This window comes from Carettochelys insculpta, chromosome 2 (assembly GCF_033958435.1).
Source record: "Carettochelys insculpta isolate YL-2023 chromosome 2, ASM3395843v1, whole genome shotgun sequence".
Taxonomy (NCBI): domain Eukaryota; kingdom Metazoa; phylum Chordata; order Testudines; family Carettochelyidae; genus Carettochelys; species Carettochelys insculpta.
This window is the reverse complement of record NC_134138.1, coordinates 174,626,651-174,653,803: the sequence shown is the minus strand read 5'-3', so window position 1 is coordinate 174,653,803 and position 27,153 is coordinate 174,626,651. Positions and strand designations below refer to the sequence as shown.

At 43.6% G+C, this 27,153-nt stretch overlaps 1 protein-coding gene across 9 annotated transcripts in view; it reads right to left on the bottom strand.

Moving 5' to 3' along the window:
- The window catches only part of TNS3 (tensin 3), a 376,357-nt gene that overhangs the window by 134,916 nt on the left and 214,288 nt on the right, over positions 1–27,153 (bottom strand). For 8 of the 9 annotated variants that reach the window (XM_074988033.1, XM_074988039.1, XM_074988037.1 and 5 more), the window contains 7 exons: positions 25,729–25,812; positions 20,311–20,423; positions 18,467–18,527; positions 18,253–18,328; positions 11,221–11,350; positions 10,415–10,480; positions 6,518–6,622 (listed from right to left, as the gene is read on the bottom strand). In XM_074988033.1, the coding sequence (XP_074844134.1) occupies positions 6,518–6,622; positions 10,415–10,480; positions 11,221–11,350; positions 18,253–18,328; positions 18,467–18,527; positions 20,311–20,423; positions 25,729–25,812 (635 nt within the window). The remainder of the gene's footprint in view (positions 1–6,517; positions 6,623–10,414; positions 10,481–11,220; positions 11,351–18,252; positions 18,329–18,466; positions 18,528–20,310; positions 20,424–25,728; positions 25,813–27,153) is intronic. The other variant, XM_074988034.1, reaches the window with a different exon arrangement.

Below are 27,153 nucleotides of genomic sequence, written 5' to 3'. Positions count from 1 at the left end.
GGTCATAGCCTCACTGATATTGTGTGCATTGTGGTTGGTAAGCGTAGCACCTTTGCCGAGGATAGAATTTCTTTTTCCTGTATGGAGGAGTGTAGATACCCAAGGTCTTAAGTGTGGCCCTCGAATCTTTGCTAGAATGGAGGACCAAGTCAGTTGATTCTGCAAACAGCTTTTGCTTGTCGAAGGGAAGATCCACCATCTTCACCTGTAGATCTCCGGGGATACCAGATGTCTGGAGCCAGGATTCCCTATGCATTACCACTGCTGCGGCTGTTGAACGTGCCGCTGTGTCTGCCATGTCCAGGGCAATCTGAACTCCCATTCGCGAGGCCGCATAGCCCTCCTGGACGATCGCCTTTAACACTGGCTTCTTGTCCTCCGGGAGGGAATCCATGAGAGAGGTGAGTCTAGTGTAATTGTCAAAGTTATGGTTTGATAATGTGCCGCATAGTTTGCCATTCTCAGTAATAAGTAGAGGAGGAGTAGACCTTCATGCCGAACAGCTCTAATTTCTTAGCATCTTATCTGACCCCCCTGATTTGTACTGAGGCGTCTTCGACCTCTGCTGGGATGATTTGACCACCAAAGAATTGGGCTGTGGGTGGCTAAACAGGAATTCCATGCCCTTGGCTGGGACGAAGTATTTCTTGTCTGCCCTTTTATTCGTCGGCAGAATAGAGGCTGGAGTCTGCCATATGTTAGTGGCTGACTCCATAATGGCTTCATCCAGTGGGATAGCGATTTTAGATGAAGCCAGGGGTCTCAAATTTTTCAGGAGTTTATGATGCTTCTCCTGCACCCCTGCTATTTGAATGTCCTGCATGTATGCTACTCTTTTGAACAGCTCTTGGAATTGTTTAAGGTCATCCGGAGGGGAGACGTCCCCAGGGACAACTGCCTCATCTGAAGAGGATGAGGAGAAACCACTAGGATAAGCCTCCCCCAAATCCTCTGGCTCCCAAGTTCGCTGGTACGCTTGCTCCTTCATGGGCTGTGAAGGAAAGTCTCGGGACTCTGGACCTAATTCCCCCTGGGACAGCTGCATTCCTTTCCCAGAGCGAGAGTGTACACGGGGGTAATGGCGAGGAGTGGGAGGGGATCTGCCCCTGGATCTAGACCTCCGATGTCGGTGTTCAGTATGATGAGGACGGCCATAACAATATGGACAAGGGCTTCGTGATGGAGACCTGGACCACGATCGGAGTGTGTACCCATGATGTCTGGGAGAGCGGGATCTCCGTGATGATATTGATAATGGTGAAGCTGGTTTGTGATAGTACCCATATGGATCCATGCCCAAAAAGGGTGAAGGTGGCCCGAGCCAAGGCGAAGGTGGTTGGAGGAATGGAGAGGGCGGCCCGGAATAGGCCGGTGGAGTTGCTGCCCGGCGATGCGGCGTGTGTATCTCGGGGGGGGGCTGGGTGATAATGGCACTGCAGCCCTGTCTGGAGATGGACTGAGGTGCCGGGTTTTGGCTCTAGCTTTCCCCCGCCCCTGCAGGGAGGGCACCGCCCCCTCCCGTGCCGGGGATCTCGGCCCCGCTGTCGGTGCCACGCTCAGTACCGTCATGAGCGGTGCCACGCGGGTAGCTTCCTCCAGCGCCGCTGGGCCCCGTGCTGGGTGCCCCTGCGCCGTGATAGCCGGTGCTGCGTGAGGCGGTGCTGCTGATTCCGGAGCTTGCCGCGCTGGCGCCCACGTTGCCCTGAGTGCTGACTGCTGCATAGTCGGAGGCCCGGCCCCGGCCACGTGCGCGACCACGCTGCCGCTTTCATCAGCCTGCGGCTGAGGGCTCTGCGTTCCGCTCATCCTGCTCGCTGAAACCGCCGGCAAGGATCGAGCCGGGGAGAGTTTCGTCTTCTTTTGCACAGAGGGGGGTCAATGATACCGCCTTCCTTTTATGGGACCCAGAGGGCCCTTCTGTGTGCGGCTTCTCCGGCGGCTCAGGCTGAAGGGCCTTATCAAACAAGATCATTTTGAGCCTCATCTCTCTGTCCTTCCTGGCCCTGGCTGTAAGCTTAGTGCAGTGCGAACACTTCTGTGTAACATGGGACTCCCCCAGGCAACGAATGCACTTACGATGCCCATCAGAGGCCGACATAGCCTCGCAGCATGACTCACACTTCTTAAACCCCAAGGAAGACATCACGGTGAGTCTTTACTGTTAATAGGGGACTTAGACGCTAATCAGTGCGTTCTGCAAACCAAACAATATTCACGGCCATCAGGGTAGCGGACAGCTTAAACAGCCTTCTTTGTCCACTCCTCTCCCTCCATTCCTCTTCTCTCTACTATTTTGTATGGTTTTTTTTTTTTTGCTTCTTTTTTTTGTTTTTTTTTTAATAGTAAAAACAATGAGCTAACAAGTAAAAACAACTATCTTATCTGTCTCAGGCTTTAGAGCAGAGTGGATTCTGTCTGCAGCCGTTGGCGGTTGAGAAGGAACTGGCAGGGACCGGATCGCGCACATGGCCGGGGGCGCGCAAGGGAGCGACGTGCATCAGCGCATGCGTGATCCAGTGGAAACTGCTAGAAGAATTCCGATCTGCGGCGCTGGGTGAGCCCGACACCTATTGTGGAGCACCCATGGGGACCACTTGAAGAAGAATGAAATATACAACCTTCTGTTGGGTGTTACACATTTTACATTGGCAAATCTGTAAGAGACATTTTACTGCCTTTTCCGGAAATGAGGAAGCTTGTGTGCTTATGGTCATCTGACTGCTATCTACAAACAGTATCTCTACTATAGCAAGCTGCTGTCCTCTCACTGGAAAATAGCAATAATTGTTGACAATATCATCACTGCTCATCCCTTCCAACTCCTCCAAATGTGCTTTGAAAAGACAAACACCCAGGGCTGTAGAGACCACAGGAACTTATAGTATATCATACCATCTCTACCAGTCAACTGCCACAACAAACAACTTGTACATTTCTACTAGCATGGTCCCAAATATTGTTCTCAGCCACGCATTTTGAACCAGTACAAGATTCCAAAGAAGGGCACCTGCCTGTTATGGGGGAATTTGATACTGACTCAATCAGGGGCAAGCAAGACCTTGAAAACTGTTTCTGAAGTCATATATCCATTATGGAGGAAGTGCGTTAACATAGTCTAATATATAAAGTTGCTCATCAACAGCTCCTAAGAGAAATAAGTGTCCTCAAATGCCAGAAAATGCTAGACCTGGAGAAAGTACAGGGAACTATAGCCATGGTGAGTAGCAGTTTGCAGACTACTCTGATTCCAGACATATGTAAACACTACTCCACTAATCACCAGGGATCCTCTCCTAATTTTCTGTGATTAAACCCCCCAATATTCTCTGATTAAAAACCCCATAAAAATCCATGTTTTCCCAAGATTAAAACACAATGCTGAACTTCAGTTTCCCTACTCACAATGTATATCGGTAACAGTTGAATACATTTTACTGATAATACAGTAGAACTCCATTTCCCTGAGCATCTGTTCCCCAGCTCTCCTTATTAATTGAAATAACAGCCTCTCAAGGCTGATCGTCCCAAGCCTCAGCCACTTGGGATTGATTGTCTGAGCCCTAGCTACTGTCAGACCCTGGGAGTAGGGATGCCAGTCACCGTGGGCCCCGGGCAAGGTGGGAGGGGGGCAGGTTCAGGGCCCTGGAAGGGGTGGGGCCAACGGCAGAAGAGGCAGGGTCGAGGACAGTCAGCCCTTAGCACCACTGGGATGGCTCCTTCCCTCAAAGTTGCATGAGGCAGTGGAGCAGTGCTGCTGTGGTAGTTCAAAGGGGCCCAGAGCTTCTGCCACTCCTGCTACCAAAGTTGCAGCAGCAGTGGCCAGAGGCCTGGGCCCCTTTCAAATGCTGGGCCTCAGAGAAACTGCCCACTTTGGCCCCCCACCCACAACCGTCAGCAGGCCTGGCCTCTGTTGGCTGCTGGTTCGGTTAATAGAGAGCACTGGATAATGACAGATCAGATAAATTGAATACTACCATGTATGTTTTTATTTTTTCACAAAACGTAAAAACTAAAGAGTCCATGTAAAAACACAAATTCTGCATTTTTCTGCATTTTCCCTAGAAAACAGATTTCTCCGACTAGTGCTAATCATCCAGAAGCCCAACAGCAATTAAGGAAGCAACGCTCTCCCTCTGCAATCCACAGTGACTCCCCTGTGTCTAACTATTTCAAACCAATATAGGAAACTTAGAAAAACTGGGTCCCATTTTTTTGTAATGATTTTTTTTTTTTTTTTTTTTAAATATCACCTCCTCCTTTGTGTACCTACGGTCACAACATAGTGCTGTAGGCTGCTATCTCTCTGTGCATTAAGTATCAACACAGGAATAACAGGTCTCTGTCAATCGCAATTTTGTCATTTAAAAACAAAAGGATACTTGAAAAGTCCCCAAGTCTATCAGTTTCACAAGGCTTGCAGTACCTCTGAATGGCCATGAAGGTTTGATCTTTCATTACCCCCAGTTCTCATTGTGCACAGAGAAGTGAGGAGGTTTGTGTGTGAATACTATATATAGGTCATCTACTGCCTCCACCCACATATATGGCTCCTGTTGATTCCAATGGGAATTATCAGGCAAAAGCATATGTCCTAAGAGTCTGAATAGGAACCGAATAAAATTATCACTTCAACTGCTTGTTTGGGGCTAGATCACAGCTTTTATGCTAGGGCCCTACGTAGGGGGCATCACAGTGATGGACCAGCCACCAAGTGCCCTTGTGCAACTGTGTCATGGTGTAGAAGACTGAAGCTTCTTGTCTACCCTGTTTCTCTCAACCCCACATACAAACACACATGCACGGGCTTCTCTTGATCTATATTCACTACTGAATCTTAGAGAGTAACAAAAAGGTGCAAGTTCATTCGGATCACGGAAGATATCGCTCTAGCTTTACTCTTTCCTTGTTTCTGCAGGGTGCTTTGTGAAAACAGAAACATTGGCATTTGTTCAGCCCCTATCTGCTCCCCTCATGTTTGTACTTGCAACTCAGTCAGTCTTGTGTGTGTGTGTGTGTGTGTGTGTGTGCGTGCACGCAGCTATGACATTCTGAGATTTCACATGAGAAATACACAAAGAAAGAACAATTACATCTTTTGTCATGTCCTGAGGCAAGGTCTGAGAACCCTGGAAACAGGAACGAGACCATGATGGCTGCTTTTATACTTCTCTCTCGCAGACCACGCTTCACTGTAAATACCAACAGGAGGGAAGGATAACTTACAGAATAAAGGGTCACGGTCAATTTATGGATGTACAATGGTACCAAGAGAAATGCATGTCCCTATTCCATTGATTTGGGGGCACCTTGTAGTTTATAGTCCTGCATATCTTCTGCAGAGTTCCAGGCAACGTAGCATTAGTGCGTTACCTATAGGTATATACTGAGACCGAAAGCGCCAAAACCATTGATAAAAGCATGACTGGCTCCCTTACAGGAACCAATGCAACTCTACCATTGTCGGAGGTGCTGCCTGTTGTGCCCCTCTCTATCTAGTCACAGAGGGCAGAAAGAGCTAGTGGTTTTAAAAGCAGGGGCAGATGGAAATGGGAGGGGAAGTGGATCAGTCTTTAAGGGGAAATGGAGTCACCTCTGACAGACTCAGATTGCCTTTCCAGGCAGAAAAAACGTACACCCTCACATAACAGCAGGGCCATTCTGGGGACAAGGGGTTTGTGTGACATGTCCACCACCCTGCCCCTTCGCCACTACACTGACCCTGATGCCCTTCCTGACCAGCCTGGCTGGGGATTATCTGTGGCAGGGCACAGCAATGGATGGCAATAGGGAGTCACATTCTCTCACCCCTCGTCCCCTCCCAGCACTCAGCATGCAGTGCAGGCGGCAGCCTACTCTGCTTCACTGAAGTCTCCTCTCATCCATAGGATGGCCAAGGTGGCCACTTTGTGGGGCCCCCAAAGCACGGGTTCTGGGGTGGCTGCCTCACCTCGTCCTATGACTCTACATAACAGGCAGGTCATGTGGCTAAATCAGGCCGTCTGGGGGTGGTGATAAAGCCAAAAGCCTGCAGGGAACAGGAGCCAGCTAAGAAAGCTGTGGGTCTGGAAAACAAGTCTGCTAGAAGAAAGCATTAAAGGCTGGGTAGGAGTTTCTGTGTTTCTCTGTCAACTTTGTTGTTAAACACTGCTGCCAAGATGGGGTGTTTCTCGACAATGAAAACCTACATTGAAGTTATCAGGCAGTCCAAGAGAGAAACTGAGTCAGTATCTAACTTCACACCAACCAGCCCTCACACCCAAATGAGCCACTCTTCACAAAGGAGTCTCACCTACTTCTAAAACCACAAGGTCTTTCTGCCCTCTATAGCCACACTGCCTCTGTGACTAGATAGAGGAGGACACTAACAGTCAGCAACTCTGACAACGGTAGACGTGTGCTGGTTCCTTGTTAGGGAGCTCTCCTTCCTCCCATCCCAGTAAGTATTGGATAGCTGCTAACAGTTTAGTCTTGGTCTGCACCTTGACAGAACACTGAGTGACAAGTTTGCTCTCCTCACCTTCTCCATCAGGGCTCATGTTTTCATAGGAATCCCAGCGGATCAGTGGATCTGAGGTATTGTAGTCAATGATCACTCCAGGGTCATTCTGAAGGTGTTCACAACCTGGAAGAATAAAGCCTGGATATTAATATAAAGAAACACATGCTCATCTCATACAGCTGGAAGGGACCTTGAGAGGTCATGGAGTCTAGTCCCCTGCCCTCACAGCCATCTCTGGTAGTTTTTTTTTTTTAAACCTAACCTGCTCTGACCCTTGAAGGCCCCCTCAAGGATTAAACTCACACCCTTGGGTTTACAAGGGCAATTTGCTTACCACTGAGCTGTCCCTCCCCTCAAGAGACAAATAAGAGGAGCCCTCCCGCTTTCTTCTGTCTGTGCACAACCAGCCACCCCAACAACATGTTGTGTTATCCCCATCTTCAGAAGCTGGGGAGGAAATGGTCAGTCAAACAAAGAGCAAATTACAAGTCAGCTTTATATTTGGGATTACTATTGTTATATGAGGAAAAGACTATTTATTAGCATTTATTACATACAAACAATATGCGTGAATGACAACAGGGTTGCAGTGAAAACAAGGTACCAGCACAAAGGCAAAGTTGATATTCCCATCTGAACCTTCTGGCTGCTTCTCTCCAGGATAGTAGATGTGCTGCTGTTCTCACTCACTAACAGTGCATTCAAGTCAGTAGAATGAAAGGTTTGCTCACAGTTAGTGTCCTCTACCAGACATGACTAGAATTCGCCACAGTAACCAAGGAGTTAACTCACACATTTGCTTCTCCCTTAACTTGTAAATTATACAGCTGAAAATGATAGTAATGAGGGATTTAGCTGTGGCCCCAGTGACATGAGCACAAGAGAGGAGCAGCAAGAACTCCTGCCTTCAACCTGGGCTCTGATGCTGACTTAATCCATGACAATAAGCAAGTTAATGTGTTCCATCAATTTTCCTAGTGGAACAAGGTAGAACAATCCTTATGTACCTACTCCAAAGCCATGCTCTGAGGGACAATCAGTTAATACTTGTACAACACTTTATAGAAGCAACAAGTGTTATATAAATGCTATCACCAGGTCCAATTTCCATACACTTATCATTAGGAGGCTAAGTCTGCAGGAACTATTTTTGACACCTAAGTACTGTGACAGGGCAGGAAGCATCCGCTGCTGTCTGAGTCTGTGGGATACAAGCCTGATCCTGCAGGAAAAACAAACAGTAGGGCTATGTGTTGAGTGCCACAGTCCAGCAACATTTTCACAACACAGGACTGGGGGGCTTTAGGTGTCCACACAGAAATTCAGATGCATTCATACGTATTTGCCATGCAAGTTTGACAAGTGGGCTGTCTATCATTAAAGTATATGAAGAGCTGAAATTTTCCATGTTTAAAATAATTTCCCAAATACTGAGAAATTGTAAAATTAGGGCACTGTGACTTTGTCCTCTGTCTCTTTTTGCTCTCAGATATTTCATCTGTGAAATAATATCCAACACTGAGCACCTGCTAAAAATACAAATCTGATCCCTCTTCTAGTCTAGAATACCAAAAAACCCATTATAATAATGAGCAGACTTAAATCCTATTTCAGACTGTCAGACTGGCTACTCCTCATGCAAAACAGGGGCTTTACCATCCAGGAAATGTATAGCTCAAGCCGGAGAAACTATTAAAATTAATTGTGTTATAAATATTCTCAGCAGGCAAACAGAGAGTGTGGACTGGGCTGAAGCCAACTTTTCACTGGCTGCTACCACTAGTCTCCAAGCAATTAGACCGGTGAAAAATGCAAGAGAAAGCTTTCCCGCATGCAGTATATGTGACACTACAGGAAAGCTTATGGCACTCAGAAAGAATTATATTTTGAAACACATCCCTTTTTCATTGTCGCAGGCAGAATCAACGTTTACCTTTCGAAAGACAACCATGCATATTAGTAGTTTACTGTTCACAAATTCTGTGACATATTCTTTCTTTTTGGCTGTGGTAAATTTGACAGTATTATAGACGCTGCCTGAGATTATGACGTATTTGAGGAAGAGTCCAGGGTTTAATTTGTGAGCCAACTTCAGACTTGGTACAACAGCAGCGCTGACAGCTGCTGCAGGCCCTGGGGCAAGGTGGAGGGGGGGCAGTCTGCACCCTGACAGGAGTGGGGCCAAAAACAGAAGGGGCGGGTCCAAGGCAAAGTGAGCTCTCAGCGCTGGCTGGACTGTAGCACTGCCCCCCACCCTCACACCGCATGCAGCTGGAGCAGTGCTGTCAGCACTTCAAAAGTGGCCTGGGGGTAACTGCCCTTTTTGCTTCCTCTCAAGCCCTTAGGTACAATCACATTTGCTCTGATCCTACGTACAGAGACCAAAAACTACAAGATCTTTACCAAATATTCATAAACCTGAATTAACCATCAGGAGAAATAAACAAACAAGTCATCAGGGCCAGATGAATACCCAGAGACCAACTACTCCAAGATAGGCTCAAAAAAGCCAAGAACAGACCACCACTGGTCATCACCTACAGCCCCCAACTCAAACCACTGCAACACATTATTAAAGACCTACAACCTATCCTTAATCAGGATACCACACTCCAGAAGGCCCTAGGTGACAGGCCTGTTGTCTCCTACAGACAATGTCCCAACCTTATGAGGATTCTCACCAACAGCCACAGTCTATACTGCAGGAACACAAGTCCTGGGACTTTTCCTTACAACAAAGCCCCCTGTCAGCTTTGTCCACATATCTTTTCTGGAGATATCATTACTGGCCCTAACCAGGTTATTCACAGAATCACAGGCGCATTCTCATGTTCCTCAACTAACATCATATATGCCATTATCTGCCAACAATGCCCAGATGCATTGTATATTGGACAGACTTCAAACTCTCTTAGACAAAGGGTTAATGGGCACAAAACAGACATAACACTCCTGGTCCACAAACCTCTTGGCGGGCATTTTAATGGAGTGGGCCATTCTGTTAATGACTTAAGAGTTTGCATTTTACTGGAGAGAAATTTTCACGACACCCTTCACAGAGAGGCTGCTGAACTCTCTTTCATATTCAAATTCGACACATTAACACGTGGTTTGAACCAAGATTGGAATTTTCTGGGTCACTATAGGGGCTCGTTTGCATACTTGGCTTAATCTAATTCTTGACTCCCCCTCTTCTGCCCCTCTACTCTCTGATTGGCTCACTCTGATATTTTTTTTTTCTGATTTGTCCACCTTGTTTACTGTTTTTGGTTCTCTGTGCCTTAAATATTGAGACTGTTCTAGAATGGCTATGGTCTGAAGAAGTGGGTCTGTCCCACAAAAGCTCACTTAATAAATTATTTTGTTCGTCTTTAAAGTGCTACTTGACTGCTTTTTTGTTTTGATAGTATATAGACTAGCACAGCTTTCTCTCTGTTACCATTCCTATCAGTGTGAGCCTGTGGTATAAACACAAGCAGCTCTAGTGACAATGAAGTACTGTTTGCTCACAGTCTGAAGTTGGTCCAAAGTCTGTCATTTGTCTACATGTGTCAATGTATAACTGGGATAAGGGTAAATAATAACTTGTAGCATTTTATATACACAACTGCTCTGACTAGGTTCTTGATGGATTAACTTTTCTTCAAAGACCGTTATTTTAAATACTCCACAGCATGTGATTTTATTGCATTGTGGTCAAATCCATGCATGCCAAAGCCATCTCCAGAATAGTATAACACATATGTTATGTGTTTTCTAACAGTTATCAGCAACCACTCCAATACATATTTTGTCAAATTGTGATCACAGTTACACTAGTGTGAATTCCCAATAATTTATTAAGTCTTCTGTCTCTACTTCAATTCTGTCAGCTTCTAAAATATACAGAAAGAATTCAACATATTGAATGCTCACCTTGGATTTTCTCTGGAGTTCCTGAAAAAACCAATTCAACCTTCCCATAATCAGGGAAGCGATCATCTGGAAACACAACACAATATCTCAGCAAGTTTATTTCCCAGGGAATAGTAGCAATGCATTCACAAATCAAGATTTTACAGTGGGATGAATACAATACATGTATTCTCTCTTTGCTCTTTTTACTTAGATTCCACAAATTGCCTTCTAAAAAAATCAAAGCTCCTCCTTCCTTACATTCCCAATAAAAGATCACAAAAGTGGAAGTCAGAATTTGGTTTATTTCCCAGAACAGTCAAGAACATACAAAAAAACCTAAACAAAACAAAAAACCCAAACCAACCAACCAAAAAACAACCCTAACTTTAGTGCTTTAATTGCAGAGGTTTCTTGCCTAAAAAAATTAGAACAAACTTTGACCACACACACACACACACACACTTCTTGCCTAAAAAAATTAGAAAAGATCAAAAAACTTTGACACCCCCCCACCCCCCGACACAAAATAGCTAGGATATGATAGGATTTTCAAAAGTGCCTAGTGGTTTTGCTCCTCAGTTTTTGGATAAACAGGGACCTGATTTTCACAGTGCTGCTCACCAACAAAGAAACTAATAACATATCTCTCTTCTCAGTAAACGAGTACCTATAGCAACAATTAAGCTTCCAAAATGGAGAAGTCTGATATCACTAGGCATTGTTGAAGATATTGACTTTGAACACAAACACACATTTACAAACATGCATCCCAGTATATATGAGCAAGTATCCCATTCCCTCCCAACATACACAAGGAAGCCTACCTTTGTTAGCATTGTCCAAGTCCTCTTTGCCAAATACCAGTCCGTAGCCCTGAACGGCACCTGTGTGAAACTGCAGGCGGAAAACGACATCACGAGTGGCCGATCGATACTTTTTGTGATAACACTTCAACTGAGCAGACAAGAAAAAAAGAAACACCCCAGTGAGTCCATTGGTAGTATTGTCTGTGTTGATATAGTTCCAGCTGAACAAAACCAACAGTGATGCAACTTGCTGCAGACTCCATCAAGGCTGTAACAAGGCAAGTATCTCACTCAATTGTTGTGAAATTACACAGGCCCAGAGAAAGTAAAAATGGATCAGTAAAAAAAGTCATTAATTAATCTTTTAACACCATTAATTGTCATTTTATAGGATTGATTGGTAGCTTTGTAGGCTGGCTTGCATCAGTATTTTTGCAAGACACAAAAATGCATCTTAAAATAAAGCATCAATCTGCAATCTAAAGCAGCTGAAGAACACAAAGGTTTCCATAGTTTCAGCAGTAAGACAGTGAGCTGACTAAACTGCTTCTGGTAACCTAAAATTAGACCACTATAAGCAAGAAATCCTGTCTGCAAGAAGAGCAAGCCGTCCTGTAACACCTTAAAGACTATGGCCATGTCTACACTAGCCAAAAACTTCTCAATGGCCATGCAAATGGCCATTTCGAAGTTTACTAATGAAGCGCTGAAATACATATTCAGCACATCATTTGCATATGGACGGCCGCGGCACTTCGAAATTGACGCGGCTCGCCGCCACGTGGCTCATCCAGACGGGGCTCCTTTTCGAAAGGACCCCAGCTATTTCCAAGTCCCCTTATTCCTATGAGCAGATAGGAATAAGGGGACTTCGAAGTAGCTGGGGTCCTTTCAAAAAAGAGCCCCGTCTGGACAAGCCGCATGGCGGTGAGCCGCGTCATTTTCAAAGTGCTGCAGCTGTCCGCATGCAAATGAGGTTCTGAATATGTATTTCAGCGCTTCATTAGTAAACTTCGAAATGGCCATTTGCATGGCCATTTTGAAGTTTTTGGCTAGTGTTGACGTAGCCTATCAGTTTAATGTGTTTAGGTAATGAGCTTTTGTGGGGAAGAACCACTTCTGCTCCAGAATCTGGAAAAAAAACAAAAACAGTCAAGTAGCACTTTAAAGGCTAACAAAATTTATTAGGTGGTGAGCTTTTGTGGGACAGACCCACTTCTTCAGCCCATAGTCATACCAGAACAGACTCAATATTTAATATTTAGAGAACCAAAAACAGTAATCAAAGTTGACAAATCAGAAAAAAATTATCAAAATGAGCAAACCAGACAGCAGAAGAGCGGGGGGGGAGGGGAATCAAGAATTAGATGAAGACAAGTATGCCAAAGAGCCCCTATAATGTCCCTGATTTGCTCACCTTGATAATTTTTTTCTGATTTGTCAACTTTGATTACTGTTTTTGGTTCTCTGTGCCTTAAATATTGAGTCTGTTCTGGTTTGGCTATGGTCTGAAGAAGTGGGTCTGTCCCACGAAAGCTCACCTAATAAATTATTTTGTTAGTCTTTAAAGTGCTACTTGACTGTTTTTTTGTTTTGATAGTCTATTGACTAGCACGGCTCCCCCTCTGTTACTAGAAACTGAAAAAGTGGGTCTTTCCCACAAAAGCTCATTACCCAATAAATAAATGGTAGTATTTAACATGCTACAGGACTGCTTGCTTTGTTTTGCGAAGATACAGACTAACAGGGCTATCTCTCTGAGACTGTCTGCAAGGAGGTTATGTTCCTTGAGCATCTTTCCTGATGAAAGCGTGCTTTTTTTCCTTTCTAGTCATGCTGCCAAGGGCAGGATCTTTACTTGAGCTAAGGAGTGCAGTTGGCAGCACAGGGAACCGCATTTAAAGAGAACCTCAGAGCATGGTGTATGAAGGTGGTATACAGGACATCTGACAAAAAAAGCACAGGGAAGGAAACAGTTATAGCAAAACTGCCTTACAGGTAAGGGAGGAAGGCGACCACAGTCCCAGCCTACCCATGTACGTTCTGTAACACACCACTGACCACGTTTGGCTGATGAAGCAGTGGGAAGGGCAGAGTGACACAAGAAAGAGACAGAGATTGAACCAGCCTGTTGGCACAGAAGCTCATGACAGAGTAGAGATACTAAATGTTGTCCCCATCACTTAAACAAAGTAGAATTTTAAATCTTTTTGCTCATTTAATCACGTTGCCATCCTTTTCACAGTGAGGTTAACTACCTCGATGCTGCATCCCTTTGATGTGCTAACGTACCACTGGAAAGTTGACACTTCAGAATGATATATCAGGCGTGGGGGAGCTTCTGATGAGTTTTGCCCCACTGCATTTGTGAGGATGGAAGCAGATAGTTGTTTAAACACCCCATGAAGTATTTCCAAACAGAAGTTAGAAGTCAGATCGCCAACATGAACTACAGCAGCTTCGTTATTGTATTTCCTTTCTTGAATCTGAAGCCTCGTTCCCTTACAAAGAAGAAACACCCCTAAAGACTTTATGAATCAATGGCACATTCTTTCCTTATTATTCATGTGGAATTAGTAGTACGTGCAACAGCCTGGGGGCCATCCTGCAAAACTGTATAAATATCAGTCCTGTCACCATGTCTCTCATTTAAAGAGATTAATCATTCACCTAAAACTGTTTTTATTTTATTTTGATGTGGGCAGAAAGCAGAGGATGAAAAAAAGCAAGGTCTATGTCTTGGTTTTCAAATATTGTGTAACTGTTGGTTCTAGGCTATTTGATGCACCAATGGGTGTGTTTGTTTGTTGTACGAACTGTTGAAATCCACAGAGGTGTTCTTCACGGCTTTTACATCCAGACCTGAAGAGAGCTGTAGAGCAAGAAAGCACGTCTCTTTCACAGAAGATATTACTGCACCTACCTGGTCTCTTCAATTGTCAAAGGCAGATCGGTCTGAATAAGCAAAGGGAACCAATTCCAAAGCCCACTGACACCTGGTAAAGCTACTTGTTTTCAAGGGAGATCAATGGCAATTGATCATCCTAATGTTCAAATTAACATCAAGTTAACTAAGCCCTTGCTGAAAAGCAATGCTGTGTAGTTGGACACTTTTGATTTACCTTCTTATCTTAAAGATTTTCCGGTTCACATGGGGAGAGGTGACACACACACACACATACACCCCACACAGGGAGAGGTCATGCATGTGCATTCACACCCCCCCATCACTCAGGGAGGAGGGAATGTTATGACTGACCAACCCAGCCCTCCCTGCCTGATGCTGTCTGCCGTCCATGCATGACTATGCCCCCACCACATACCTGCATCTCCTAGCACCACATCTTCCTGAGGCAACAAGGGCAAGGGGCACAAAGGATATGTGTCCCCCTCCCTAAATTCTTGCCAATGTTCAAAGCCGAATATGACCAGTAGCATACTTGTGGCACTGTATAGTTGAGAAGGGACAGGTGTTGCTTCCAGCTGCGGGGGAGGGTTGGGCGGGGTGGAGAAGTGAACTGGCCCATGTCTTTGTAGAGCTTTTCTCTTCACTCTGTCCTCCCCCTCCCTGTGTGGCTGAAAGCAGCTTGTCCTCTCCTGCATGCACAATGCCCAAAGGCAGTTAATACCTCCAGGCTGCTGCTGGCCACCAACATAACTCAGCTGCCTCCTCTCCCTTGGCTACCTACAGCATGGGCAGGAAGGGGTTAAGCCCTAAGGCTGCATTGTGCATCACAGTGCAGGACTTTCAGCAAACATACACAGAAGTGGCTCAGCAGAGAAGGGTGCCAAAGTAATGGAGCAGCCCTGCAATCCCTGAGGGCAGGATCCAGGCACAGGGCAAGAGACACGGGTGAAGAGGGTGCTCAGCTCCTGCCTCGGGGGCTGCTAGGGAGCTTGCAGGTTCGGGCATGTGCTGGCTGGAAATCACTTCCCCACTCCTTGCTAACTCAAAAGCTTAGATAAGGAATGGAGAGAATTCCTCCTGCAGCACTGTCCCTAGGGGGTGTGAGGTAAGTGTTTCTGCATCCTAAGGAAATTATACAGATGAGCCATTATGTTGGACATTTGGGCCCTGCACTTGCAATGAGCATTTCTTGAAAGGGTGCCCATGTACCTCCTGGAAGGACCTGGTCCTGGATTTTGAAGGGAAAAAAACAACCCTTCCTGTTCGTGGTTTCTCAGGTATGCATGTTCTTGCCCTTCTCATTAGGTTAAGTCTCCCACCCTCCCTAGAAGCCAAAAGGCAAAATAAAGAGGAGTATGAAGATCAAAATTCCTTCCTCATGTACAATTCCCATAAATTGATCTACATGAAACAAAATTCCTAGGCTCATGTAATAGATGGTCAAGCCAGAAAGGACCAGATGGTCTCGTCTGATCTCCTAAATCTAATCTCTCAACTCAAAACTAACCATTATGCCAATAGCTAGCACAAAATTCATTTGTATTTATCTGTTCCCATAGAAATGAAACTCAGTTGAGGGAAATTTAGACTAAACATCTGGAGAAATACAGATCTTTTAGACTGGAATATGCTCTCTAGAGAAAAGGTGGAAGATGCCTGCTTTGGTTCACAAAACAGATGATCGCAGGCTATAAAGAAGTAAATCTTGCCTTGACAAGATGAAGGCAGAATAGAGGACCTAATAAAAGGTTGCCCATGCTATCTCTAATGTAAAGATTTTATATATTGGGCTAGAGTAGTAGATGGTTGTATAATCCATTTTTCTATTTTAAAATACCCCAAAGGGTTTAGATGTACATTAAATGTGCAATAAAGTGACTGTATATGCAGAACTGACAGCTGAGATCAACAACTTTGTGTATATAATTTGAGGGTTATTCTGGCATAAAATAGGGTGTGACTGTGAATTGGATCAGCTGTATCTAACTCCTTGTATGGAAGCTCTTATCACCAAATAAAAAGACATTTTTAGTGTCATTTATTTTAAACCACTTTCAAAGTGGATTAAACTAATCTGGAATAAGGAATTTTATTTCACCGTAAGTGTTGAGGCAGAGTTAATAATAAATAACTCCCAGGCTAGACAACTTAGCCTTTGATTTGAGAACGTGCACAGAGCACATTGTATAATCTTGCAGCTTTATCTTCTGTAAAAACCATTCAGGCAATAAATCAGTTACATCATAGGCCATTGGTTTTAAAATCCTTATACTTAGAGATGCTGAGCCTCATGGATTTCATTTTCTGAAACCACCGACAGGTCTGCTCAATCAAATCTATAAACATTCATAACCTGAGCTCATGCTTTGCTTTGGAATTACTGCTATGTAGAATAAGTCGTTGAGTTCCTCATGAAATGGTGTTTAGTATGATTAACATTTCTCATACTTCTGCATCCAGTGTGTTACTGGTTTATGTCAGAAGAAGATAAACAAGGACATTCAGAAAAAGTTGGTTACTCTGTCCATAATTCAGTTGCCTGTGTCCAGGCACTGAAGTTCAGATACCTAGTAGTACTATTGCTAAATCTGAAACTCTGCCAGTACCAAGAATATGGGACGCACTTTTTAAAAAAGACTTAAAAAAATAATTTAACTGGTAAAAATAGCTGAGGTACAGGGATGATTTTAAAAAGTAAAAAAAAAAGGGGGGGGGGCAAAAAACTCTCTCCTCATTTCAAGTGTTTCATCAAAAAAACCAAAAAACATTCCTGACTGTACTGTGGGCCTGTGACAAATTTAAAATGTGAAAATTATACTGGTTCGTGACACACACACACACCCCCCACTGCAATTTAAGTGCAGTGAAACAAGTTTGGAAGACATGAAAACCATTTTTTCTTGTCTTTTTTTCTCCGTTTTGCAGCATAACTGCCTCATTTTTATAAAGTTGTAAGTGAACAATGGGGGTTTTGCAACATTTACTGTAATTATAGTTAACATACATACAGTATGTTTTATCCGGTGTGCAGAAAGCAAAGGCCTTTTATCCAGAACACCTCCCCTTCTTCCCTCTCCTCCTCCAAAATAAAACACAAGTTTGATCTAACCATTCGCTGAAAGTAAAATGAAAGAAATACTTTCTTGACTGCAAAATTACGAGCCTAAGAAAAGTTTAAGGCTGATTTTTAAAACTGTCCAGAATATGTTTTTATAACAGAAATACAAACACAGGTTGACACTCTCTCATCCCACACCCTTGGGACCTGACTGGTGCTGAACTAAGGAATTTGCCAGACCCCAGAAGGTTAATATTGTCTAGCACAGGAGTCAGCAACCTTTCCAAGGCAGAGTGCTGAAATTTGACCTTTTGACCTCTATGTACAGTCTGAGTACTGGTGATACTTGTTAAAGTTCTACTTGCCACAGCTTCATTAATAAATAAATTAAGATGCAGAGCTTTACCATTTGGTGTTGGTAGCACTATCTGGTCTTTTGTTAATGCACAGGCAATAATGCTTTGAACAAGCTCCTGGCTGCATGGGTGAGGAGGGGTAGGGCTGAACTTCTGCCTCATGTGCCAATGAAAATAGGTTCATGTACTTCTCTTGGCACCTGTGCCGGGAGTTGCTGATCCTGGGCCTAGCACATTATCAACACTTCTACTGCTTACTCGGAAGATATTTAGGGGTAAATTACAGCTAAATAACAGCGGAGAAAACTGACAGGTGGCTCAGGTGGCTATAAACAAATGTTATGGGACCACGGGAAACTTGGCCACACACACTTGATAAGTGATCATCGGGCTAACTAAAATCATGCTGGATTACAGATGTTGCCAGATGAGAGAGTTCTGGATTAGAGAGGTTCAGCCTGCACAAATATAATCATCATATGAGTGCCACCATAATGGCAATAGCGATGGTTTTTTGTGTCTCCATAATATGATTTTAGCTTGAAGAAAACTCTTGTTTGAATATAAAAACACAAGAGGCCGAGTAAAACTAATTACCTACTCTCTGGAGTTTCAGTGACAATTATCTCATTCTCTTTCTACAGACTAGAAAATGTATGATTTCTTTATTTTTTAATCACTATCTAGAAGGCACAATTAATTATATGGAATCAAAATTAAGTACTTACCATAATATCTCCCTTCAATAGCTGGGCTGGCTCTATAGCAATGCAGATTCTGCTTTGGTTTTCTGGCCCTACGCTACTTAACAGGAAAGAGAAGAAAAAAGGAGGTGTTTAAATAAATGAGCTTTAAAGAATAAACTGCTGAAAAAAAGTTCGCTCTTGTAACTGAAAGGATAGGGAACTAAATTTGAGGAGAAATTAAATAGATAAGACTTACTATATTCCTGATGTATGAACTGGTTGCATAGCCTGGTAGATCTTTAGAAAGGGCCGACAAACTGCAAAAATAACCAAGAGAGTAATTTATTCCTCTGTATTTTTTTAAATGCATGTTTAGCAAATTTCGTGGACATAAGAGATACACTTGGAACTGGTGGATGAAACGGCTAAAGCTGGTTGACATTTTATTGGTGAAAGGGAGGAAAACTGGATTTCTGAAAAACGTGAAATTTGGTGTACGTTTTTTAATTCCGTTATAAAGTTTTGAAGGACCTTTTTCATTTCAAAATGGAACAAAAGTTCTCCACCCCTTTCATTCTAGAAACAGGTTTTTTCTCTCTTTTTCCGCTCTTTTTCCCCAATGGAAAAGTAGCCAGGAGAAGAGAGAGTTTTGAAAGTGCAAGGAAGTAGCACTTTCCCCTTTTTTTTTAAATTGCAATCCCCTCTATCCCATTTGCGGGAAAAATTAAATAGAAGAAAACAGTGAAACACCAAAAGAGAAAACAAAAATAAAGTTAAAAGAAACATTTGTGTTTGACTTTTTTCCTTTGAACAAAGTTCCTGAAAATTTGACTGAGATTAATAATCACTTAAATTTAATTGTATTTTTTGCAAAACTTATAAAAAAATTGTTGCCATTCTAAAGGACAATGAAATCAATGGCACTACACTAGCTGAAATGCTACGAATCACTCACTAATGCAGCTTTCCTAGAGGGGAGGAAAGGAGGGAATGTAGACAGGCCAGTGACCTCCTATTTGTAATTCCTGAGTCTCCTTGTTAGAGTGTAATCTCTAGAGCAGTGGTTCCCAACCTGGGGGCTGCAAGGATATAGCAGGGGATCCATTAAAAAAAAAAAAGATAAATAAAATGATCATAGACAATAAGTTTAAATAAATTGCAAAGTTACAATCAATTATTATTTTTAAATTAAATATCTTCCAATAATGTTATTAATTGCTGTCTGTAAAAGCTATTGTTGTGGTTTCCTTTTTCATTTAATGAAGTGTAAACAGCAGCTAGAATTGACTTAATTGGGGCTCTGCAAATGGTTCAGGGGGGCAACTGGGGATCCACAAATGGTTGGGGAGGGTGATTGGGGGTCCACACGAGTGAGAAGGTTGGGAAGTACTGTTCTAGATTTATCATCATCAATAACCATGGGCTCAGTGCCCGTTGGTGTCTGATGCCTCTCTCACTATTCCTTTCCATCTTTCCCTGCTCTAGATGTCCTTCTAGGTTTTAAACAGCAGATCCATAACATGCTCTCACTGGATCAGATCACTGCCTGGAACAGATGACGTGAGCCAACTGTAGGAACTGGTTGGAGGCCACCACCTCAAGAGGCATAGTACTTGCGTGTCATGAGGGAGCCAACCTGAATAGGCAGAAGTAACCCTTACACTAGCATGGGCTAGCAGAACTACAACTTTCTCCCATAAGGGGAATGCAGCTGTTTGGATGCCGGGGGACAGCAGCAGGACTTGCACAGGAACTCCCTCAGACCACAGGACAGAAGATGAGAAGACGAGGGGAGGGCTCTCTCTGCATTTAGCATAACTAGAGAGTTGTGTTCTTCCACTCTCACTCTGACACAAGCCTTCGCCCACTAGTAGTTGTGTTGGGTTTTCCTCTTCCCTTGGTCTTGCAAGAAGAGTAGACGTGGGGAATAGTCCCTTAATGGAAACTACTCAGAACTCAAGAAAGGCCTGGGATTATTTTGAGAGTGAAGGGAAGTTTTAGGAACTTCTTAAAATAAACTGTATCAGGTTTGCCTACCCTGCTAAGAGTCGAATGTAACAAAAAGCTCAAGGCATGAAAATGGCAAGTGAAAAAACATACCTCCTCCAGCATCAAAGCTCGGGATGCCATGAAGGATGACAAAGTGCAGGAAGAGAGGACTCGTATTCATTTTCACAGACCCAGACAGAAGGCCACTTAAGAAGTGCACATATCTGAAAAGATAATGCACCACAATTAGCCAAGAAGAGAAAGACTTGTCATAATCCCCTGGAAAATAATATTCTCTTCCTTGTGAATAGAACTAAGACAAGGAGGGGATATTTTTGCTTTATTTAGTCTTGGAGCTTATGTGGAATAGAACAAGCTGCAGCAAAATATGACAAGAAGCAGAAGAGCTTGTCTTTAGCAAGGTTTTCAACTAATGACAAGGATGTGGCTCTACTGGGTAATATTTGTACTACAAATATTTATGAGAGAACTGTCCACCTAACGACTTTGGAAGGGAGATGGGTGTTCACTCAGGAGGCTGCCAAAAGTCACTTTCAGCCCAGTCAGTACATATTAACGTGACTCTAGTTCAGATCTGGCAACAGGGAGCCAGGGACAAAAGGGGCAATTTCACTAGGGCCAAGAATTTCAAAGGGGCCCAGAGCTGTGGCCGATGCTGCTGCTGCTACTTTGCTGAGGCAGCGGCAGCGGCCAATGCACCAGGCCCATTTGAACTGCTGCAGCAGTACTGCTCCACTGCACTGCACAGCTCTGAGGGAGGGGGGCCAACTGCTGTGGTCTTAGCGGTTCTAAGGGCTGACTGCCCTAAGTCCCTCCCCTTCCACCACTGGCCCTGTTCTTTCCAGGGATGCGAGACAGAGTCCCCATCCCACCTTGCCTCAGGACCCACCTGAGCGTTGGCCATGCTGCTCAAGTTGCTATCAGCTGGAGGCACTCAGGTCGTCAGTGTAAAATGGGTCCAGTTCAATTCCTAGCGAACTGGTCTGCATAGCAATAAAGCCACTAGAATAGGCACCCTTATCGGAAATGTCCACAAATTGTTTCAATCCCCCTACATACCCTGAGGTAGTGCAAGAGGGACAGGGAAACTAACACACACAAACGAGTGGCAGGACTAACATCTAACATTCAAGTAAATGAGATCGTGCTTCATATACGGGAGGAACACTTCAAGAACACTTTTTCCTTGTACTGATGTGAACCTCCTGACAAGAAAGCAAAGGTCAGTGAGATCTACAGTGATTCCCTCCATAATTGCCTTCCCCATATATGGAAGTTTTAATTTACAACTGTGTTTCTTTCCCCAGAGAAGTTTTTCAGTGCCTACTCTGTTTTAGGATGCTATATCCCTTCCCTCCTTTTAAATACACAGCCAATGTTCCCCAAATCAGCCATATTTGTAAATACACACAGCCCATACCTGGAATGAGATTAAAAAACCCAACAGCAGTCCCTGTTGTACAAAACTACAAGGGGAGAGGGAAAGATACATTCTTTCCCCCTCATATTGCTATTTCCCTGATTTCAAACTCCTTTTTTTCACCCACAGAGGTGTGAAATTAGTCTAACGTTGCTCTTAAGAATAAAATATCTATCATTAAAAGACCAATTAGCACACTCCATACTGCAAATCAGGTAACAACAATATGGGTAGAGTACAATTGCAGTTGTAGTGCTTCTCCTTGAGAGTGATAGCTTTACTGCTCTGAGAGCACGTCTATACTTCCAGAAAGATCAACCCCGTCAGGTTCAAGCTTCTGGAGTTTGATTTTTCGCGTCTGGTAAAGATGTGTAAAATCAATTTCTCTGGGATCAGCAGTCAACCCCTGTACTCCATGCTATTGTGTGGGTAAGAGAGGTTGACAGGAGAAATGCTCCCATCGACTTTCCTTAGTTAGGACAGTCAGGTAAGTCAATTTCTAGTACATCGCTGCTAGCTAAGCAATTGCTGTAGTTAGAATTGTGTACCTGAAATCGACTTATTTCCCCAGTATAGACTAGCCCTGAGTCTGGAATTGTTTGGGGCTATTTCTTCATTAGATTTGTTTTTAAATACAAATACCACATGGCATTAGAAAAGTTCACTGTTACTTTTTGCTTTAAGAAGGCTCTCTGGCAGTATTTGTTCAATCGGCAGCAGCACAAGTACAGGTTATCTGCCTGCCTACTAGTGTCCACTTTACTGCACTGATGGCACAAATTTTAATGCTTTTTCTTTCTGCTACGAGGAGTATGTCTACACTGTAACTGCAGGGTGTGATTGCAGAGTGGGTAGGCTCAGTGCTGGTACTTGCCAGTACAGAATACTGGCACTTTGGCAGCCCCAGGCACAGGAACCACAGTGTCGCGGGGAGCTGGCTGAGTACTAGCTCCTCTTTTATTTCATGGGTCAGTTTCCTGGTTCCTGGGAGTGGAAGGCAGCTGTGAGCGAGGCCCAGAAGTGCCTGTCAGTTTCCTGACTCCCTGCCACTTGTGGGAGCCAAGAAACTGACCTGGCTCTGGACTCCCCACCGCTCATGGGAGCCAGGCTACTGCCTGGTTCCTGGCTCTCCACCACTCATGATTTCGACTCACGTTATTGCAGGAAACTCATAAGTCAAAATCGTGTAAGTTGGGGATCTACTGTATTTTCATATTGTAAGACTAATCTATTTAATATACTCATAACCAACTGAATGTTAATAAGGATTCCAGAGAGATATTCCAGAATAGCTTATTTTGAAAAAAACATGCTACACACAAAATGCATTTCAAAATAGCACTTAGCTATTTCAAAATACAGCAGCTACACACAATGGAGCCTATGTCAAAATAGAGCCATTGGGTGCACTATGGCTTATTTTGAAATAGGCTTTATTCCCTGTGTCTACATAACCCCTATTCAAAATAGCTATTTCTGAATAGATGCTATTCCTTGTGCAATGAGCTTTATCTATTTTGAAATATACCAACTGCTATTTTGAAATTATTTTGAAACAGCGGTTGTGTTGTGTAGATGCTATCAAAGTCATTTCAAAATAACCGCTGTTACTTTGCAATAACTTTGCTGTGGAGACATACTCTCAATGTGCAGGTAAACAAGCTAAAATGGATACTAACAGAGAGGGATCCATGCTAGTCTATATACTATCAAAACAAAAAAGCAGTCAAGTAGCACTTTAAAGACTAACAAATAATTTATTAGGTGAGCTTTCATGGGACAGACGAAAGCTCTGTCCCACGAAAGCTCACCTAATATATTATTTTGTTAGTCTCTGAAGTGCTACTTAACTGCTTTTTTGTTCTGATAAGCTAAAATGGAGTTACTTAAATGGAGACTTTAGAGGAGCTTCAGGGTCAAGATGGACTGTAAAATTAGCCGGGGTATTATGTAGCTATTTTACTTTCCGCTGCAATAACAAGCCTTGGCCATTGATGGAGATACAAGAGGCCAATTTAGATTATGTCACATCCTACATTCATATGTTGTGTGTGTGCAAGAGGTGGACTGAGTCCTACAGTGCTGTACAAAGCACCAGCAAAACAGCTAATTTCACCAGTCACGAGGTGAATTAGTGCCTCCCAGAGGCCTTAGGAGAAACTAAACTAACATCCCAGAGGAGCATGTTACATCAAACCTTGCATTCTAACCGGTGTGTTATTTTGGCTTTAGGGCATACACACTGTACGTGCAAACCAGCAGCTATTGAAACTTTCTGTCAGCATGATTTTAACAACTGCTATGAGGCGCAGGTCACAGATACTGGTCTGAGGACGGCTGGTTCTCATGGAAACTTATTTGAAGAATCTGCAAGTTGGAGCTGTTTATACAGCAGAAAGCATCCTGATGGAAGCACTGAGACTGTCTCATTCCTTTTGCTCCCACGGTGCAAGTCTCTATGTCCTGCAGGTGCCATTTACAAGTGTCACATTGTAATAATGAAAGGTTTATTTGCATACATGACGCTGAATGGATAACAAGTTCCCCAGAGTAAATATTTTTTACAGTTTAAAGACTCAGGGGACTGTTATTTTTCATGTCAACAACAGCTGTGTAGATCACTGAATAGGTCCATCAAGGCACTGGGAAAACCCTTCCCAGTCAGAGACAAACAGAGCTAATTTCTTGACCCTTGTTATGACTATATGACTTTGTTTTTTTAATTAGTGACAAAACCTTTTTTTAAACAAGTTATTATGTATCTATTGATGAAAGGGAAGAGTAATCAGTGATACCAAATAAAGATCTTCTGTAGACATTTTACACAGCCAAAAGAAGATCAGTGCTCGAGAATAACATTTTCAGCTGCTCCTCTCTTTCCTGGTACTGAAATGTCTGCTAGTTTAAAGATTTACACACACACACACACCCCTCTCAACCATTTCATGTCAACATTCTCCTCTGAGTAACAGACAGAACATAGGAAAATGAAGAGTGATATAAGATTTTATCGTCATGACTAAGAGTAGATCTATACTACAAGAGAAGTTCGAATTAAGGTACGCAATTTCTGCTACATTAATTATATAAAGTCAACGTACCTTAATTCCAGCTTCCACGTCGTCACCACTCAGGGAGATCGATGGGAGTACAGGCTCCTGTCAACTTCCCTTACTCCTAATGGTGGGCAGGAGTACCCTGGTCAATGGGGACACCCTGTAAATTCGATTTAGCACGTCCCCACTAAGTGCACTAAATCAAACTCCAGAAGATCGACTGCGGCAGACTACATGTAGTGTAGACGTTCCTTCAGATGGCCACATTACATGTAAATCATCCCACATAATGTCATTAAAATCTTTATATCACATACCACACCATCATGTACTCACTAAAATATCATGAGACAGAAAACAAAAAAAACTAGTTTATATTTCTTTTACAGAAGTTTTAAAGTGTATTGGAACTACTTTGCTGCCTAGATGTAACACAGTATAAACACACAGTTAAAAACCTTTGTACTATACCAAAATATTAAAAACCTTTGCACTATACCAAAATATCATCTATGTGTACATAACCACACCCAAAGGCCGTGTCTACACTAGCCCCAAACTTCGAAATGGCCATGCAAATGGCCATTTCGAAGTTTACTAATGAAGCGCTGAAATACATATTCAGCGCTTCATTAGCATGCGGGCGGCCGCGGCACTTTGAAATTGACATGATGGGAATAAGGGGACTTCGAAGTAGGTGGGGTCCTTTCAAAAAGGAGCCCAGTTGGGACGAGCCGCACGGCGGCAGGGCACGTCAATTTCGAAGTGCCGCGGCTGCCCGCATGCTAATGAAGCGCTGAATATGTATTTCAGCGCTTCATTAGTAAACTTCGAAATGGCCATTTGCATGGCCATTTTGAAGTCTGGGGCTAGTGTAGACACGGCCAAAGAGAGATATCTCCTTCAATGAAGATTGCTACAAAATAGAACATTGAAGTGGGAGAAATGCAAGGAAATTTCCTCCAAGGGATAATGAGGAGAAACTATGGCATTTGCTCATCTAGTAATAAAAATCAGACACAAGTTAAATACCTTTTTTGGGATGGCTGCATTAAAGTTGAAACTTTATCATCGAAGAACTTCTTCATAGCAAATCTGTCTAGAGCCTGATCAGCACTGTCAAAACAAAGACAGATACCATGTTATTCTGTTTGAGGTTGATCACGGAACACAGGATCAGTGCCATGCCTTACCTTTGGAACGGTCTACTGGGGGGAGCCCTTCAGTGTGCAAGACCCCCTAGAGTGTTTTCCCCTCTGTCCCTCCCCACCACCCCAATCAAATACACCAGAGGCAAAATTTGGATGGGAGTTGCCATGCATCCTGGAGTCATAGAAAGTTTCCATTCTCAGATCCTGAAACCAACTTGGAGGAATCCCTTGGGGACAATGCAGCATGCATTGTCATGCAAGGACATCACGTCACTGTTGTGTCAGGACAGTACTATGTGACTTTTTGATGAGATGTCATAAGAGTTTGGTGTAATATCACAACATAAAAATCACAACACAACATTGTAGTATTCTCATGAAAAATCTTTTGTCCCACAGGATTAAGGTAAGTAAAGCAGCGAAATCCTTGTCCTGAAGATTAGTTACTAGAGAGACAAAAGTATTATTTCATTTTCTAAAGTATATCACAGGATACAATGCATCTAGTGCAGTGTTTCCCAATTTATTTGGCCATGGAACCCTTTTAAACTCAAGAGAATTTTGAGGAACCCCCATCTCCAGAACCTACCCTCCTCAGCCTCCAAACCCACCCCACATCTTCAGACTTTATCCCCCTCAGACCTCAGCCTCCAAATCCATGCCCCCATCCCCAGGCTTTACCCTCTTCATCCTGCAAACCTGCCCCATGCCCCAAGGCTTAACCCCTCTCAGCGCCAAATCTACCCACCCTCATCCCCAGGACTAACCCCTCTCAGCTCCAAACTAGCCCCTGGGGCTAACCCATCCACAGGGCTGGCTGGAGAGCCGACACTAGGCAGCCACATGCACCCAGCGGAAAGAAGGCAAGCATGGAGGTGTTCTGCTGGTGGGGGTGAGCTGAGCCACACCCACCAGAGAGGCATGGCCACTTGGGTAACAGGGTGTGTGAGGAGTTCTCTGCAGCTCCCTGCCCTGCTGCCGTTGAAATAATGGAACTAAATTCAGTTTGTTTAACATCTGGACACCTCCTGTTGCCCTGCCAGGTGTTCAACCAATTAAATTTAGTTCTACTGTTTCTGTGTCGGCAGGGCAGGGAGCTGCAGAGGAATCAGCTATTGTAATGGACTTTTTTCACAGAACCCTTATTTTCACTTCCTGGAACCCCAGGGTTCTTCAGAGCACCCTTTGGGAAACACTGATCTACTGGCATTTCCCAATCATATTGGGTTATCTATCTGTGGGCCAGATTTATCTGAGCTAATGAGAAATAGATTAGGAGAAGTCATGGTCCCACAGGACATTGACT